The sequence below is a fragment of the Opisthocomus hoazin genome, chromosome 16 (genome assembly GCF_030867145.1).
Source record: "Opisthocomus hoazin isolate bOpiHoa1 chromosome 16, bOpiHoa1.hap1, whole genome shotgun sequence".
Taxonomy (NCBI): domain Eukaryota; kingdom Metazoa; phylum Chordata; class Aves; order Opisthocomiformes; family Opisthocomidae; genus Opisthocomus; species Opisthocomus hoazin.
Window position 1 is genome coordinate 19108017 of NC_134429.1, and position 17199 is coordinate 19125215.

General features: G+C 45.2%; 1 protein-coding gene across 3 annotated transcripts in view; it reads right to left on the reverse strand.

Moving 5' to 3' along the window:
- The window catches only part of DVL1 (dishevelled segment polarity protein 1), an 89958-nt gene that overhangs the window by 51752 nt on the left and 21007 nt on the right, over window positions 1-17199 (reverse strand). For all 3 annotated transcript variants that reach the window (XM_075437673.1, XM_075437672.1, XM_075437674.1), the window contains exon 2: window positions 3459-3528. In XM_075437673.1, coding sequence (XP_075293788.1) covers window positions 3459-3528 — 70 coding nt within the window. The remainder of the gene's footprint in view (window positions 1-3458; window positions 3529-17199) is intronic.

A 17199-nucleotide genomic window follows, 5' to 3' on the forward strand; every position in this document is an offset into this window, starting at 1 on the left:
CTTGTTAATTACACATGAAGTCCCTTTTTGTACAGTCTATTCCCATACTGTCAGAATGCTATGCTATAGCCCACGGTAATCCCGGGACTGAAGACAAAAACAGCACCACCAGCACTCACAGCTCAAGCGTATCCTGAAAGTAGCATACTCAGCAGCACTGAGCCCTTCAGCCATCTCCAGCCCCTCAAAGCAAACAGCTCCTCACACCACACCAGTGGCCATGAGCACGTATGTTCAGCTGTGACTTGGAGAAATTAACACCATCATCTGTCCAGTTCCCCCACAAAAATGGACACAAGCTAACAACCTCCTCCAGAACGAACCTTGCACTGACTCCCACAGCACTCTACGAGGACCACCAGGTCTCAAAGACCACGGCTGTTTGTTTGGCTGTTTATACACTAATTCCATTCTCTCATGCCGGTGGTTTTATTCTAGTGAATGAATACTTCTTTGGACAACCAATTTACTCCTCCATGGAGCACAACACATGAGGTTCTTCCCTTCTTTGCGAAGGCAAGTAGGCAAAGCCCTGTTGTGTTCATTTCTTTCCCTTGAGCACTGCCCAGCAGCGCAGGTTTGTATCAGCTTAACTTTGCTTTGAAGCACTCATCGATTTCCAAACCAAGGCATTTAGTTGCCTAACACCCACTGCTGCGAGGAAATACATGGCTCAGTTCTACAAAGAGCTTTGAAAGTCACTTTGGCTGTCAGTCAACTACGGCTGCTCAGTCAAAAGGCTGGAGCACAAAGGCCAAAACCAAGGGATGGAGGTCCTACAAGCAAAAGTAGCTTTTCCTTCTGAATGCATTTCCCAGTGACAAAACAGCTAACTTTTAAGAGAGTACAGGCTGAAGGGAGAACATTCTCCCAATTTTTAAGACCTCAATTTAATACCAAATCTAGTAAGTGCTTAACATGCTGTCCACATTTGGGTGCGTAGGAGGACTAAAGTGAAGCTCATGCATTAGAAAGCTATGTGCTCTGCTTGCCTAACACTAAGAACCTGTTGGGACTATGCAGTCACCAGACACTGAGTGCCTTAAAATTGAAAGCAATCAATAGAGCTAAAATAAGTGATAAAACTGTATGACACAGCTGAGCTCAACCCATCTGCCAGCCCTTGCCCTCACATAAGCAACATTTTCAGCTGCTTAGAACCCAGCAGGGGCTATATTTGATGAACCACAAGACACTATTAATTAAGAACAATCTTCCAGTCAAACTGATGTTTAAAAGATACATTGCACTCTCCTCACACAATAACAGAATGTGCACACGCACGGTACTGCGGGCAAGAGCATGCAATCGATACTGCATTTAAATCTATAGGGAAAGCACACGTCATCCTGCCTACAGGAAGCCAGGTTTAGAAACTTCTAGCTACCCAGCACGACTATACGCAAGGCCCAGATGTCCTCACCCTGTATAACTTCAGTGACCAGGATACTGCAGTATTTTAGGGGTACTGGTTGTAAACACGTGAGCAAAATCTTCAACTCCTAAAGTCAGTATAGGATTGGAGAAACAGATGGAGACACGGCAGTTCATTCCAGCTGAGAGTCCCACGGAGCCCCAGTTGTCCCAACTGTGCAGTTGGAAAAAACTCTTGTAAACCTACTTTACTACCACTACGTTCTTACCTTCATCCTACCAGAAGGAGGAAGACTGCACATATATCTCCAAACACACACCCAATGCTGAAAGGCTCTCCAACGTCTCTAGCTACCTCAGCAGAATTTTCATATCACGGCACTATGATTTCTAGCCCTACTCGCATCACCTGTTGAAGCCAAGCCCTTAACAAAAAATAATTTCATACTCAAGTTAAACCTGAGTTTTGGGGAAAACAGACAAAGCTTCTTGTTCTGTGATTGTTGTTCTGTGGATGCCCCCTCCCTGGCAGTGTTCAAGGCCAGGTTGGATGGAGCTCTGAGCAGCCTGGTCTGGTGGAAGATGTCCCTGCTCATGGCAGCGGGGTTGGAACCAGATGATCTTTAAGGTCCCTTCCAATCCAAACCATTCTATGATTCTCTATTATGTTCCCGATACCCAGATTGTAAGATCAGCTTGACAGAGGATATTAAAATCACAGGCTACGTCCCAAATGCTTTTTTGGTGTTCAGATCTAAAACACTAATGCCCTCTTTTCTGCCTTAAGGTGCAGAACCACTTCAGTCAACCTTGACAGTGGCAGACCTCCTATTCCCAGGCAGAGAAGTATGTTCATGAAATGGCTAAACATCAAATTGAGCTGCGTGTTTATCTGTGACTTCATCTGAAGGTGGGAATTACTACATTTCACACAGTAACCTTGGGGAGCAACAGACTTCCCTTGCATCTCCATTAAGTGGATCATAATGCGGCTAAAGAACCGGGCACGTGGAGAAGCGGCCAGCTATTACAGTACCAGCACAGAGGGCACGCGGCTGTTCAGCACTCAGCTCAGCACGGAGTGCAGGTCGCCTGGCCATTAAATGGGAAGCAACCCAAAGCGCTGTGTAACACTCAGGAGACAGTATTTAATAACTATAGCTAGATGACAAACAAATATCATGGCATACCGGAGAAATTAACACATTAAAAACAGACAAGAGAAAGAATAAAGGAGATGTGATCTGCTGAGCAGCACAGTTGGCTTCCTCTGTAACTGGCCAAATTACTTACAGCCCAAATTCCTCTGCCCTGCTTATTTTTCCAAGGCTATAAATTTTTGTGTCTTTTTACTGAATGCATGCACAATGTTTAGCTTGGAGATCTAAACCTCATTTAAACCTTCCAGGCACTACCACAATACTGATACATTGAATTTAAAATAACACAGCCCAAATCCCCTAGAAGATCATGTTTAGCTGTCTCTGAAGACATTGTTTTGGCTATTTAGTGACAGTATTAAACCTCAATGATTCGGCAGAACTCTGACTATTAACTGCATAACACAGACAAAAGTCTGCTTCCACCCTCCTAACGACAGCAAGCTGGCCGTTACACTTAACCTTATGTTGTGGGACAATTTTTAATTTTTTTCAAACAAGGATTAGAGCTTGGCTCTCACTGGTTTCAACAAAAGGTAAGCCAGTAAATGTTTTTAGAAGTCCAGCCTTATTTTGTGAGGTTTTACAGCATTCTTTCAGAGCCCTCCATCAGATTCAGTAACACTTAGGAGGCGAGGAAGAGAGACAACAGTGGGAAAGAAAAAATGACACAACATGTTACTATCACTAAAGGTTTCATGTTTAAACCACCTTTTCAGCCCTGCACACCTTTGTGGACTTCACTCAAATTTTTAGAATAGATTACTCAGTAACAGGATGTTACAGATATAATGAAAAAGCCTTTGCTTCCATGCAATTTGAGACTCAAGACATGTCTAAAATCAGGATCCGTGTACCAACTACACTGCTACTATGCCTACGGTATCAAACAACATCTGCATATCGACACATGAGCCAACATACCCAGGACACCACTCTTCCATTGAAGCAAGGTAGCTTTGCATTGTCATCTGAGATCTCCTCCTTCACCACCCTGGAGGAAAAAAAAAAAACAATAGGAAGAAAATCAAGAGTTTGAAGTTACATCAGACCAGAACGGAGAGTGGTTTTCTTAAACGGTCATGAAAAATACAAACTTTTACTAAAACGCTGGTATCTTCCATATTTAAAGAGTAAGTGACTATTAGAACACAGGAAGCAAGTAAAAATAAAGGGTAGAACAGGACCTTTCCAGACAACCACCCCAAGCCGGTAGGCACGAACATAATTACAAGCACTTTTCCCACTGTGGAGTCTTCCATCTCACCACGACTTTTAAAGACCTGATGGTGATCAAAATCCCACTGTGCTGTGCAGTCTCCGTGCCAGAGATCCCAGATCGCAAGTCAAGGCCACTCTGCCCGCAAAGAAAGGACCATTACCCCAATTTCCTAGCCTGGATTTGGAGCCAACAGAGCACCTTCCCCCTAAGGCACTGAAGGAGTTGTGGTCACGCTTCACACCGAACCCTCACCTCCTGTACAGCAGACAAGCATCTCAACCTTCTGCATGAACTGAAGCTCTCCTCCCGCCCTCGCCAGCCACACAGCCCTCTTGCTCCCTGTACCTCCCTCCTTTCACTCCAAGACGGTCTCAAAACCCTTAGCTCCGAGTTCCTGCCCTGGCCCTCTCCTTTTTAAACCAACGCAACGCCAATGCAGCATTCAGCTGGAGCCGTTCTGAGGGCTTCTTGAGAAAAAAATTAACCCAGGGCTCCAACCCCTACAACTAAGGAGAATAAAATCAGCAATTTGTTTTACTAGCACAAGGGTTTTCATAAGGTTTTCAATCCTGAAGACACTTACTGTGACTCAGTATCTCAGAATGAGCATTTGTTCCAACAGTTTAAGATTGGTCATAGCCAAAATATAAATGACACGACTACTGAGAAAACAGTAATTCTCCCATTTCATTAGACTTAATTCCAAGCTCCCAATTCAGCAGCAACTGAAGCTACCTCAGATGTTTCTGTTCTTCTAACTAGCACAGTAACCAACATGGCCTCCATGTAACAACCTCCTATTCATTAAATTAGCCAGTCATAACTATATACATGTATATTTATAGCTACAAAAAGATATTCTGAATTCTTCAAACAATTCAGTGCTCACTCGTCCTCTTAGAAAGTAAAGTAATCATGTTTTAAGTCAGCAAGATCTTTATGAGGTCTGCTGGAGGCAAAGTGAGCCTCTGGTTCTCCTGGAACTCCTGGACAAAGTGGCCTGCTCTGTAGAAGGCCTCTCTAAATCCCACCCAGGATCTGGAAACAATGGCACTGGTGACTGCACCAGAGTCGCTTCCTTTGGCTTAGTACAGATGAAAAGAGCGGGTTCAAAACCAACTAGTGGTTCAGCACTACTGGGAGTAGTTACTTACTGCCTTGAAGCACTCTTCGCAACAAGCCCCCAGTGAGCCAGATTCTAACTCTACAAACAATCACAAATGTCATCTTTCAGCAGGGCACTTTAAACTGTATTTTTTTAGGACTGCTGCTTTACGCTGGAGAGTTCCAATTTAAAGCAGCAAAGATTTATACAACCCTGCATTTGCAACAGCTTCTTTAACAAACCTCCCTCATTTATACAAGACCATGATCTCTCAGCAAGTGTTTTTTGTCTTTAGAGAAGTAGACATTGCTGGTGGCTTCTGAAGAGACCATTAAATGCGAAATTCTAAAAGAATCACCATTTCAGAAACCAGCCTGAGTGGTGCTTCAGTTTTCAACCCGTGCTTTATCACCTAAATTAAAATCAGAACCGCTGAAGTCTGCTCATTCTGCAGCTCTGGCTACAGGACTTGGTAACTGGGCTGCCTCTTTGTTACAGTCCAGGAGTTTCAACGTAAGATGACGCAGCTCTGAATCAGTGCTGTGATGGATTCTCTCTTGTTGATGATGACCCACAAGACAGGACAGAAATGGTCCGTGTTATCTATTACAACACTTTGGTCTGGTTACTTCTAGTAAGGAGCTACAGATGAAATACAGGACAGTTGGCTCCCCATTCGGTTTCTCTGGTTACAGGTGAGAATAACATCACTCTTCGAAACAGGAGCCCAATCTCTAAGCTTTAAAAAAGCCAACCTGAAGTCTAGTCAAACTCTTCAAAAACTTGTGGTTCCATAACCACATTTTCCTTTGTTTATGTTTTCATCTTTCTTGTTGCTGTGTTAAAAAACCCGCAATAACCACAAAGCAACTGACTGTGCATGACATGGTGTCGTATTATGAGGGGGAAAAAAATGGTTAGGAAGGAGGAGGGAGGAAAGGAGAGCAAACGGAGCTTCTTCCCACCAGACTTTTGGAAAACTAGGAATAGATAACACCACCACTAATACCTGCATTTGCACATTTTAATCCATTTTTTAAAGAAGGAATGAACATTTCATTCTTTCTCCACACTTCTTTGCCTTGTTAATGGCTAGCAGTGCAACCTTCACCCCTTTGCTATTATTGGAAAGAAAAACATTTTAAAACATTCATTTAACTCCTAATGAATCTGTCCTCCCTTTACCTTTTGGCAACAGGGAACAGATCATATGATTTCATTACTGATTTTGGTCATTTATACCTAGACTCTGAAGAGGCAATTAAGAGTAAACTCCAGTGAAATCAACCGATACTCAGGGCTTTGAAATCCTCTGATGACGATTCAATGAAGCGCTCAGACCTGTAATTCTGAAGCTGCAAACTCCCGTGTGCAGACAGAGGATTTCAACATTTGCATGGATCTCCAGCCCCAACGGACTGACTTGAATTCAGACATTATCTTCTGTGTTTCACAGAGTCCTGGAGAGAACACCCACTCAGCAAAGACCCAACTGCAGAATCAGCAAATAAATACGCTGCAACAATTATATGTTGACAGCTGCATGTTTTAAATGACAGTATCTTCCCTCACCCCCACCAAGGAAATGCCACTTACTGCAGCCCAGAAATCATATCCAGAAGTTCTGCACCACGTTCTAAGACTTAGGCAAAAGTCCAGCACTAAATTCACACTGCTTGTGAGGTTCTCTCCAGAGAAAAGGCTTGGAGGTCTTTCCAAAATTGACATACACAGCGGCAGTCAGGATATCCCGGCAATACTGCACAGACTGGTTCAGTTGTCCTCACGATGGAAAACGAGCACGCTGAAGTCACCACTTACAAAACAACGTGCTCTATCACAGCATCACCCTTCTGCTGCAGCTAAAGGGAACAACTTCCAGATCTGTTGCAACTTGAACTACTAAATATAGCCTTGAGCTATGAGGCAAAAGAATGATAGACTGTAATTCCCAGCTTGCTTTGGGTAGCAATCAACTGTGCCAAGAACATCAAAGACAACAGCAGCCACTAATTTCAAATATCACTGTTTTACAAATCACTATTTGTAGTAGAGAGGCAGCTCCTTTCAATTCTCAGGAAGGAGAAGCAATGGAGAGAAGGGAAGAAAGCAATATGAGTGGTTGCAGCCGTGTGCCTCAGTCTGAGGATGGCTTTCTACTCAAGTTGTCTTTTGCTCTACAAGAACTTAGAAGGCAGGGCAGAGGGAGACCCATGCCATCGTCTGCTTTTGGAACACTCATGGTCCATTAGGAACTAACACACGCAGCAGCTTAAGACTAGGGTGGGTAAGTCCACAACTTGGACCCAACCCAAGGTAGCACGGCAAGGAAGAAGAGGCGAGGCATTTGATCTGCCAGAGACCTCCTACTGAGGTGAAGAAAAATCTGTTGGCATTGGATGTGGTTCAGTGTGGAGATGTGACACCAGAGCTCTCAAACACAATCGCTAACGGACTTGTTTGATAATAAGAACAAAGGCCATCTGATACCAAGAAACACATCCCCTGCCCTCGCAGAGTTAAAGCTTCCCTTCAGCAGAAGGGTATTTGTTTCCTAGGTCATATCCTGCCTCCTGGCAACACCGTGCCTCCATAATTGCCAGCAAGGCTGGAATGTGTGCAGTCTCTATTCCAGCACACACCACCTTCCACTTAACCCAGGTTACGAGCCACTCTGGGTCAGAGAGAAGCGAGCAAATAAACACCTATCCACACAGCCGTTTGCAAAGCTACCGCTCAACGAGCGCCCAACGGTAACAGAACCAACCAGCCATTGCCAGATAACGTGGGTCGCAGCACCTCCCAGCAGCAGGTCCACCCCGTACTGCCCTGCCGTGTCCCAGCTGCACACCGTTCTCCTTTGCAAAGGGGAGGGAGGGCAGACTCTGCCAGCACACCAATAACCTAACTTGAGATTTTTCTTCAATGTTCAGAGACTTGCAACATCCTTCTCTTCACCACCCTCCAGAAAAATCTTGATGCACAAGATATTAGATCCTTTAGTCCATCCTTCAAAGGCATCTACCAGGCAAAAGGAAGGTAAAAGAAGAACGCAGGAGCACAACCCACCCAAGGTCACACAGTACATTGGTGACAGACCATGAAAAAGACCCCACACTCTTGAATACCCCCAAGCACCTGCTGTATCGTCAGCAAGCTCCCCACTACCACATCTCACATCAACACAGTCTTCACTTTGAAAGAGTATGTGCAAAAAAGGGTGTGGATGTGCAGGGAAGGGGAGGAGGGAATACTTCTCAGCAGCTCACATCCTCTGCTTTATTTGACTTAGAGGAGATTTAAGAACTAATTACTAAATGAAACAATCACTCCTGGTAACAGCCCCTCCTTCCTCTCGCTTCCTGGAATTGTGTCTGGATCCTCTGACTTTGCTGCCACCCTACTCTGCACAAATAGATATTTGCACATTTAGCCAAACAAGCCTTGTTCACCCTCTCACACCTCACCTGTTTCTACATGAGGTTTACACTCCTGCTTACCCTCCCAGTATCCTGACTTCTTGTTTTCCTCCAAAGGTGATATGAGCCCGAAGACCAAGGATTCTTTAGGCTTACCCTCATTCTCATCCCTCTGCCAAGCTGGTGCTGCCTCAGAATATACGCTGACTCCATATTAAGAATACTGAGCGAACCCTACAAGCCTCTAATGACTCTCTGATTCATAAGCATTTAGGCAATTGGATATTAAACACTGTGCTTGATAGTGTTGCATACGCTTGCATTTTGATTGCATCACGTATGCCTGTGAGAGACTTCATCTCCAGAACTAGCTAGATGATTTTTTCTTTCCACTCTGAAAACTGAGGTTAACAAGGAAATTCTCCTTTGCGTGATTCACCGGTTGCAGGTCCAACCCTCTAAGGCCACATACAGGGGAAACGCAGGGCTGAGGCAGCAGTGCAGCCCCTACAGAGTCACTCCAGGTTAATGTGTACCACGCCACAAAGCGCGCATCCTAACACACTTTAGTACCAGACTAACCCCACCTTGTCACTGTGATCACAATCAAGTCTTTTTTTAACTCTTTCTTATTGTCCTTTACTGATGGCAGAAGGGGGAGAGAAGCTTCATTCATCACTTTTTATAACTTGCTTGGAGGTCCCTAGAAAGAAGGTAAAGTAATTAACCCATTTGTTGTACACATATCTTCAATGACTCCCATCACCACAAAGGCAAGTAAGAGATTACTCAGATGTTAGTTCTGATTCAGAGACTCTTGCAGGTCGGAAGAGAAATCCAGGGGTCATCTAGTCCAACCTCCTGCTCACAGCGGGTTCAGGTTGCCCAGGGCTATGTCCAGTCAACCTCTGAGTATCTCCAGGGACAGACGTTCCACAACCTCTTTGGGCAACTTCATTCTACTTACGAAGCAGCAGTTTTCCAAAAAGCTGTTTAAATTAGTAAAACCATAAGTAATCACAAATCCCACATCTGCAATGAGTTAATACTAAGGGAAGCTATTTGTAAGATTCTACTAACTGCTTTGGCAGATTCTAAGCTCACTCAAAAGCAACTTTTGCTTTGGAAGCTCCCAACTTCTAATGTGGTTTGACAGATATTCGCACACTGGATTAGCAGTCAGACCTACAGTTGTAGGTGTTACACTCCACTGATGCTAGCTAGCTGCTTCACAGAAACTCTCCGACCTCACTAGCCATAAAAAAATATTTTTAAAGCTTTTCAAGAAGAAGCCCTTCCTGAAGAAGATCCAGACTCATCAAACCACACCCTGCATCTTGCTTGGCAATATCAGGCCAAACGTCCGTGCAGAATACAAACACCTCTGCAGATCAGACTGTTTACTACAATACAAAAGCAAATAACCAAGGACAGCCATTTTTAGGAAAATGTAAGCAAAATAAATAAAGACATGTAGTTCCTTTAAGGACAAACAGCTGACACGCACAGAAAGAGAAAACCTCTCGCCCTTCTGATCACATGATAAATTGCAACTACTCAACTGGAATCCAAGGCTGCAGCTCTAAAAATAGTCTTTCTGAAGCTGATTCACATTTCAGTTTGAATCTTTAATGCAGAATTAAAACTTGAGGCTTTTTGTAGCTGAGGTTGCAACACAGAGAGCCTTTACCCACCCTTCCAACCCAGAGACATGAATGAAAATCAAGTCACCCACTGAATTTACAGGCGAGGCTTGGCTAGCGTATAATGTTCATTCTAATGTTCATAAGAAAGAGGGGAGGAGCAGAGAAATCTTTCTGACGAGCAGATAAACACCATATCGCAGCGCAGCACAGAAGGGCTCTGCTCAACACAAAAGACCCGCAGCCTTCTCTGATGCATGAAAGCCTCAGATCTTGCCTGCACCCCACCGAGCCAGCGAGCACGAAGCGGCAGCGCAGCGTTCCGAGGCAGATCTGCCGTGCTTCGCAACGGAAGGCTCATGCCAATCACTCCTCCAAACACCACAGAGCCAGAGTGGAACCAGCGTTCTCCTTTTTCGGTTGTTATTCATGAACAACGCTGACAATGCTTTGTCTTTCCGTATATGCACTTTTGTATGCCAGCTCCCACATAAACCTGTCAAAAGTGAACATGAACACACCAGCCACAATTACGATATGACACACCCAACTGTGGCACCAAACCCTCTTCAAAACGCTCTTCAAACAAAGATCTCCAGCTTCAACGCACGCAAGAGCTCTCCCAACTACACAGCCGAGCAGCAGGTCTGCACCATCTGCAGAGGCTCAGCTGCACATGGTCAAGGTCCCTCCTGCACAAAGCCAGTTGCTAACGCCAGCTCTTCTGACGGCGCTTCCCAGCTCGAGGTTAACCTCCCGGCCTTCCACCACGCACACCAGCTCCTGCTTGGAGGTTTTCCGTCTGAACATGAGGAAGAACTTCTTCCCTCTGAGGCTGACGGAGCCCTGGCCCAGGCTGCCCAGGGAGGCTGTGGAGTCTCCTTCTCTGGAGATATTCCAGACCCACCTGGACGTGGTGCTGTGCAGCCTGCTCTGGGTGACCCTGCTTGGGCAGGGGGTTGGACTGGGTGACCCACAGAGGTCCCTTCCAACCCCCGCCATGCTGTGATTCTGTGATTCTGTTCTGTCGCGAGAAACTGCGTGTGGTGAGTGCTAGGGAAGTCACCTCTTCCTGCACAGGTGACAAACGCACTAAGAAACGCTTTCTTTTTCTTCATTTATGTAATTAGCTGCTAGTCTGTGTCTCGCATTATTCTTAACACTTTTACAAATCTAAACACACAGCCTCAGTGTTTCTGCCTGCAATTAACAGTTAATGCACTCGTATGGTTACACACCAGTTATCCGCTGCCACATCTGCTCGTCCTCACCACACTAAACACCTTTGCCCACGGAACTGCCTCTTCCGTGTTTTCTCCGCTCCATCGCTGTTCCTGCAGGCACATCCAGCACTTTGTCTCCCAGCCCTCCAGCACCGTAGGGATAATTTATCAGCTTTCAGGAGAACTGCAGGATACCAGAGACGTTTTGGCTCTTAGGTCCTGTACCAGATACTGACCTACGCTTCAGCACACGAATGAAGTCAGAACTACTGGATTCCCCAGGAGAGAACAGGCCTGAACCTGCTCTTCATTTCAACATAAAGCTTCATTTTTCATAGCAATCAGCTGGGACAACTAAAGGACAACCACATTTGCTTAGGCTCCACTCTGGCACCAACCCACTGCATGACCTTGAGGAGGTCATTTGGCCTATTACACTGCCTCCTCCTACAAGAAATGTATATGACCTTCATGTTTAAAAGTTCCTTGATGGCTAGTTAAGATAGACATTCGAGCAGCACAAAGCCTCATTACTTGGTTGGGGAAGTCCACAGTTCTGGTTAAGCAAGATCCCTGCAGACAAATCCAAAGAGAACAGCGGGAGCATGTGAGGGAGGGAGGAAAGCAGAGGTTATTTGCATTGCAGCTGCCTCGACTGCGAACAGGGGAATCCTGCTCTACAGCAATCTAGTTTAGCCATCTGCATCACACTCCAAGCACTTCTGAAGGCCTATCAGTCCTTACCGAGCACAACAGCCCGACACAGTGACTCACACTCAGAGGTTCCACGTGTTTTGAACCAACTGGTACTTGGGCTCCCAGCCCGGATCTGTCTCACCCGCCCATTTCAGTCCAGCGCAGCACAGCCTGGTTTCTGCTAGGCTACGGACCCTCGCCAGCACTTCTGCCCATTATCTTGAAAGGGTCTCCAAACAGAGTGCACTTTGCAGCATCTATGAGGAATGGCTTCCAATTAAGTATAATAAATTATTTATGACTGTTAGAGTAATGGCCTGTAGGGAACACAATTTGCTTCTCTGCTCCTTAATTAACGATATTTCAGTGGTTGTGCAGATGCTCAAGGTGTGAAAATCCCACTAAAATACAAGCATTTATGGCATTTTTAAGATGATAGCTATAAAAATTAGTCTATTTTGATTTTAGCACTGATAGCCCCAGGTGTGCTTAGTGTTATCAGCACTCCACCATCAGCTAACCTAGCAGAAAAACGGTTACTCTTAATTATGTGCACAGAGAAGCCAAGCAAATGGTTGACTTTTAGGGTCCTGAGACCTTACGATCTGTGTTCATCAATATCATCTACTCCCTTTGGAACGTAGAACTGGCCAAACTGTCCATAACAAGCACAGCATTTTAGCCACACTGACAGTCTTCCGCCTCTTCTATCATTTCCCTTTTTCTTACTTAGTACATTATTTATGTACTATATTACAATCTCACAGGTGTTAATGAATCTATTCTTGCAACTGTCCCAAGGGACAGACACGTATCATCACCTCTGCCGTAAAGACAAAGAAGTCACAAGTGAAGGGACAGGCCAGCATAATTATGACCTGAACTCAGACTTCCCAGTCCACTGTCTTAGCTACAAAATAATAAATATTGAGAAGTCCCCATGAAATTAAATAGTTCTTGAAAACAACCTAGGCAAAACACTGTAAAAGAGAGGCTGCTGCCAGCAGCAAGCTGGCTGTGGACTGCCCATTTCAAACAGCTGGCCCTGATTCCACCTTCCCCAGGGTGCAATTATCTTCAAAACTCCAGAGCAGGACACTCTCAAAACAGCACTTAGAGATGACATTCACACAAAGTCAAGGCCGAGATGCAGCCTGTTGAAAACTGAAGCCTCTGCAGGCTGAAGTCAGGTCCTGATCCCGCACACCGAGAGCGACACACCAATGCACTGAGACGTTGCGGTTTCTAGCCAGGTGCCATTCTCCCAGCCAGTTCTGAAGCTGAGAACTGAAAGGCAAGGTTCATGACGCTTTTAGCTGACCATCAACAGCTCTCAGCCCCACCAACGAACAGCAAGAGAGGCTGCACAACTGGTAAGGTTATCAGCCACTCCACCTACTGTATACTACCAAGAAAATCTCTGTATTTGTGCAGAGGGCACACTGGTTTTGCTCATACACCCTCCCTCAGCACAGACTCTAACAGTCTGTCCTTTTAGCTACGCTTCCAGTCCTTTTGAAGTTACCTGGGAAGCATTTAGAGCTCCACGAATGCCCACGATTTCACATCACCCCTAAGGATGTTTTCACAGAATCACAGAATCCCAGAATGTTCGGGGTTGGAAGGGACCTCTGGGGGTCACCCAGAGCAGGCTGCACAGGACTGCGTCCAGGCGGGGCTGGAATATCTCCAGAGAAGGAGACTCCACAGCCTCCCTGGGCAGCCTGGGCCAGGGCTCCGTCACCCTCAGAGGGAAGAAGTTCTTCCTCGAGTTCAGATGAAACTTCCTCTGCTTCAGTTTGTGCCCGTTGCCCCTTGTCCTGTCGCTGGGCACCACTGAAAAGAGTCTGGCCCCGTCCTCCTGACCCCCACCCTTCAGATATTTGTAAGCATATATTAGGTCCCCTCTCAGCCTTCTCTTCTTCAGGCTGAACAAGCCCCGCTCCCTCAGCCTTTCCTCGTAGGAGAGATGCTCCAGTCCCCTCATCATCCTTGTAGCCCTCTGCTGGACTCTCTCCAGTAGCTCTTCAGTTAAATGGAAAGTTATGTTTTGGGATAACATAACTTTAATTAATTCATCAACATCCAAAAAAGCATCACTTTGCAGCCACTATTATTGGACCTCCAGCCAGAAGTGTGGATGCCTCAGCTTAAGCCCGAAACTCACCTGCTCAATATCGAAACGGACAAAGCAGCATTTCAAGGTACTAAATCCAAGCTGGTTTTAACACAGCTAGCTCAGGCAGTGGCAACAGCAGTAATCTGGCTACACAAACTCCATTATAGCCCATGGTTTACTTCCCCTGGCTGCCAGAGCCCACCTCAGCCCATGCTGCCACAAAGCCTTTCGAGGGCTTCCCACACCAACTGGATGCAAACTGAGACAGACACACTCTTCACCATCACGCAGCCCACATGGCATGCAGACAGCCCTTCCTCCCACAGCTTGTACCTACAGAAAACTGTTCTCTGACCCTCAGGGAGGCAAGGGTGGGCTGAATACACCGATGGATGAGCGGCAGCAAGGTGAACTACAGCCAGCAGCGTGCCTCTGTCCCTGCTGCTGATGGACTTCAGGAGCTGCACTGAGGGCTGGTTACCAGGTCACGCCAAGGAACCGCTGCACCCACATATTCCAGCAAGTCCACTACTGTCAACTTGGAGAGAAGCACCTTTCTGGAGAGGTCCACTACCCACATGCAGTGAAATCACCCTCTGAAAGACAGCAGATGGGGAATGAGCTGCCTGGAAATGTGTCCTCCCTCTTCGCTTGTCAGTCAGGATGACTTTCAGTCCTTCACAACGAAAGAAAGAAAGAAACAAGTTCAACAGACAGCCTTAGAAAGTACAACATTTTTCGTAATCAACTAGAAGTACAGCGAGTTTATTTCTACCATTCTAAGTAATCACTGGATATGGCAGCACCTCCAAGCCTTTTATTACAACCATTCAATTCATTTTCAATAAAGGCATCCCACAACCATGACAGATATGGTGTCAGCTGCCAAACAACACAAAACAAGAAATGCTAAACATACATGAGAGCAGTCAAGATAAGAATCAATTCTTATTCCTCTGTGAAATGTTCCTTTTGTGCGCTCTTAAAAGTACCTCATTATAATAATAAAGCTTGGTCAAAAAATAGCCACAAGTGCTAATCAATACCTCACAGTAATATTATTTACAGACAGGTTAAAATAATTGCTAACAAAGAGATGAATGCCCATCTAGTTACATGAGAAACAACCACATTACGCAGCAGTGACTAAGGTACTCCAAGACCCAAGATACTTGGGACAGAAAAGAAGCTATTCATAAATTTATTTAGTATGGTCCCTATGCAGAAACCTCAAACACTTATTACAGATTATATCTCTCTCCCCCTAGGTTATTTGTCTAGACATATTTTAATTAAATGGCATAATTCTGGTCACTGATGTGGTGAAAATTATTTAGTTTATTTTCATAAGGTCTTTTGGTCTACACTACTCCAGCTTCCAGAAGTATAATTCACAGCCCATGACAAGTTAGATGTATGTTGTAACGAGCGTGATAGCGCCTGTTGCCTCCAGACCTATCTAAAACACAGGCACAAAGGTGGAGACTCCAATCTCTGTTTACCTTCAAAGGACATGCAAAATGTCAACTCTCCGCAGAATTAAACCGAAAACCCGAAAAGACCATGTATAATGATTTTTTGTGGGAAGCCACCGGAAGCCTTCACTAGTCAGTTCTTTGTACAAGCTTAAAACATGTACTGCACCGTACACAGAGGTCAATTTAATGCACAGCTCCCAGAATCTTCACCGAGTCTCGACGGGAACCCAGGGGGGGTATAACCTGAATCCATTTCATGGCTGTTTCAGCCTTTCGGCGCATGGCCTGGACAGCCTCTGTGGACAAAGTCTTTTGGAATCCAGATCACAAGATAAAGATGCCCCTGTCTACACTCCTTCGAAGCTCAGTCTCCCAGAGGAACACCATGCCACTGGTGTAGGGGAAGCACCAATATAGCCCTCCAGCATCTCCCTGGGACAGCAACACTGCAAGACAAACTTCAAACCTAATGAAGAGCTGGGTTCAAACCTCTTACATTCAGACCTAGTAATAAATTCCACCTACACATCAACTTCAAAGTATAACTGGACCTACGAGTTTGTTTAGGCATTGAAAGAGAGATCTCCAGCTTGTCACAAAATCCCAAGTCAGATATAAATTAAGAAATAGATAGTCTTTGGATATATGCCCATATGGGATGGTCATCACTCTTTAAAGATTTTCACCACTGTAAGTCAAAAATCTTTGTTTTCAGCATCAGAAAGGTGTTCCAGCGGAGAAGTGAAATAAGTTCTTGCTAGCAAGCGCAATCCCCCAGCCCCATGTTCATGTTTAGTCATGAGTTCGCTGTTCCAAGCTACACTATCATGTATTTTGCAAGAATATCTACTATTTCAAATAGGAAGATAGCAAAGAATGATAGCACAAATTGCAGACTGATGTAGTCCATATCCTAGTAAAATCAAATGAAGAGAGGCGTTGCTTTGAGAAAACTGAAGTCTTGCAGTAAAAGACAGTTGCCCATACAAACATCAACAAATCAACCTTCCTCATTTCAGGAGTGGCCCCTTCAGTTTAGAGCTGGAAGACACTGGTAAAGCAGAGGGGGAGATGGTTGTTTCATTTACTACCACACTCCTGAAGAACTACAAGCAAGAAGAAAGCTGCAGTACTCAGGGACTCACTTTGGTACTTGATACAGGTTTTTGAGTTCTCTATAAAGAAATATTTCTTCAAGTTATTCCTGTTCAGTGCATCCTTACAAGAATGTATAAAGGTAAAAAAACGAAAAGCTACAACGAAAGGAGCCCACAATGCTGTATTTCACAATTTCCCTAGGTGCATCACAGGCTTTCCCATCAGACCACCAACCCCTTGCTCCTCATGAACACAGCAAGAAGCATTTACCAACAGCTCTTACAGCCATCCATTCAAGGAAAACAAAAATTCGATAGGTCTAAAACACTGAACCATTCAGCTAAGGTACCTTTCAAAAGGCAGGGAACAGGCCTGCCAAGAACTGACACGCACGCACGAAGAAACGGTGCTCCTCCAAACACTGCACTTGTGCAGCCACGACCTAGCAGCTGGTAAGGCACAACGGCGGCCTGTCCGTTAACACCGGAGCTAGGTGCTCTTCACCTGCCCAGCTCTGCCTGTTCGGTTCCCCATCTCCCACTCTTCCACAGTCATTTCACCAACCTAGGAGGCTGCTCTGAGAAACAGTTCACATAAAAGGTGTTCAGATTTTATGCATCACAGGGAAACAACTGAACCTTTTTCCATATGCAAAGGGAGAG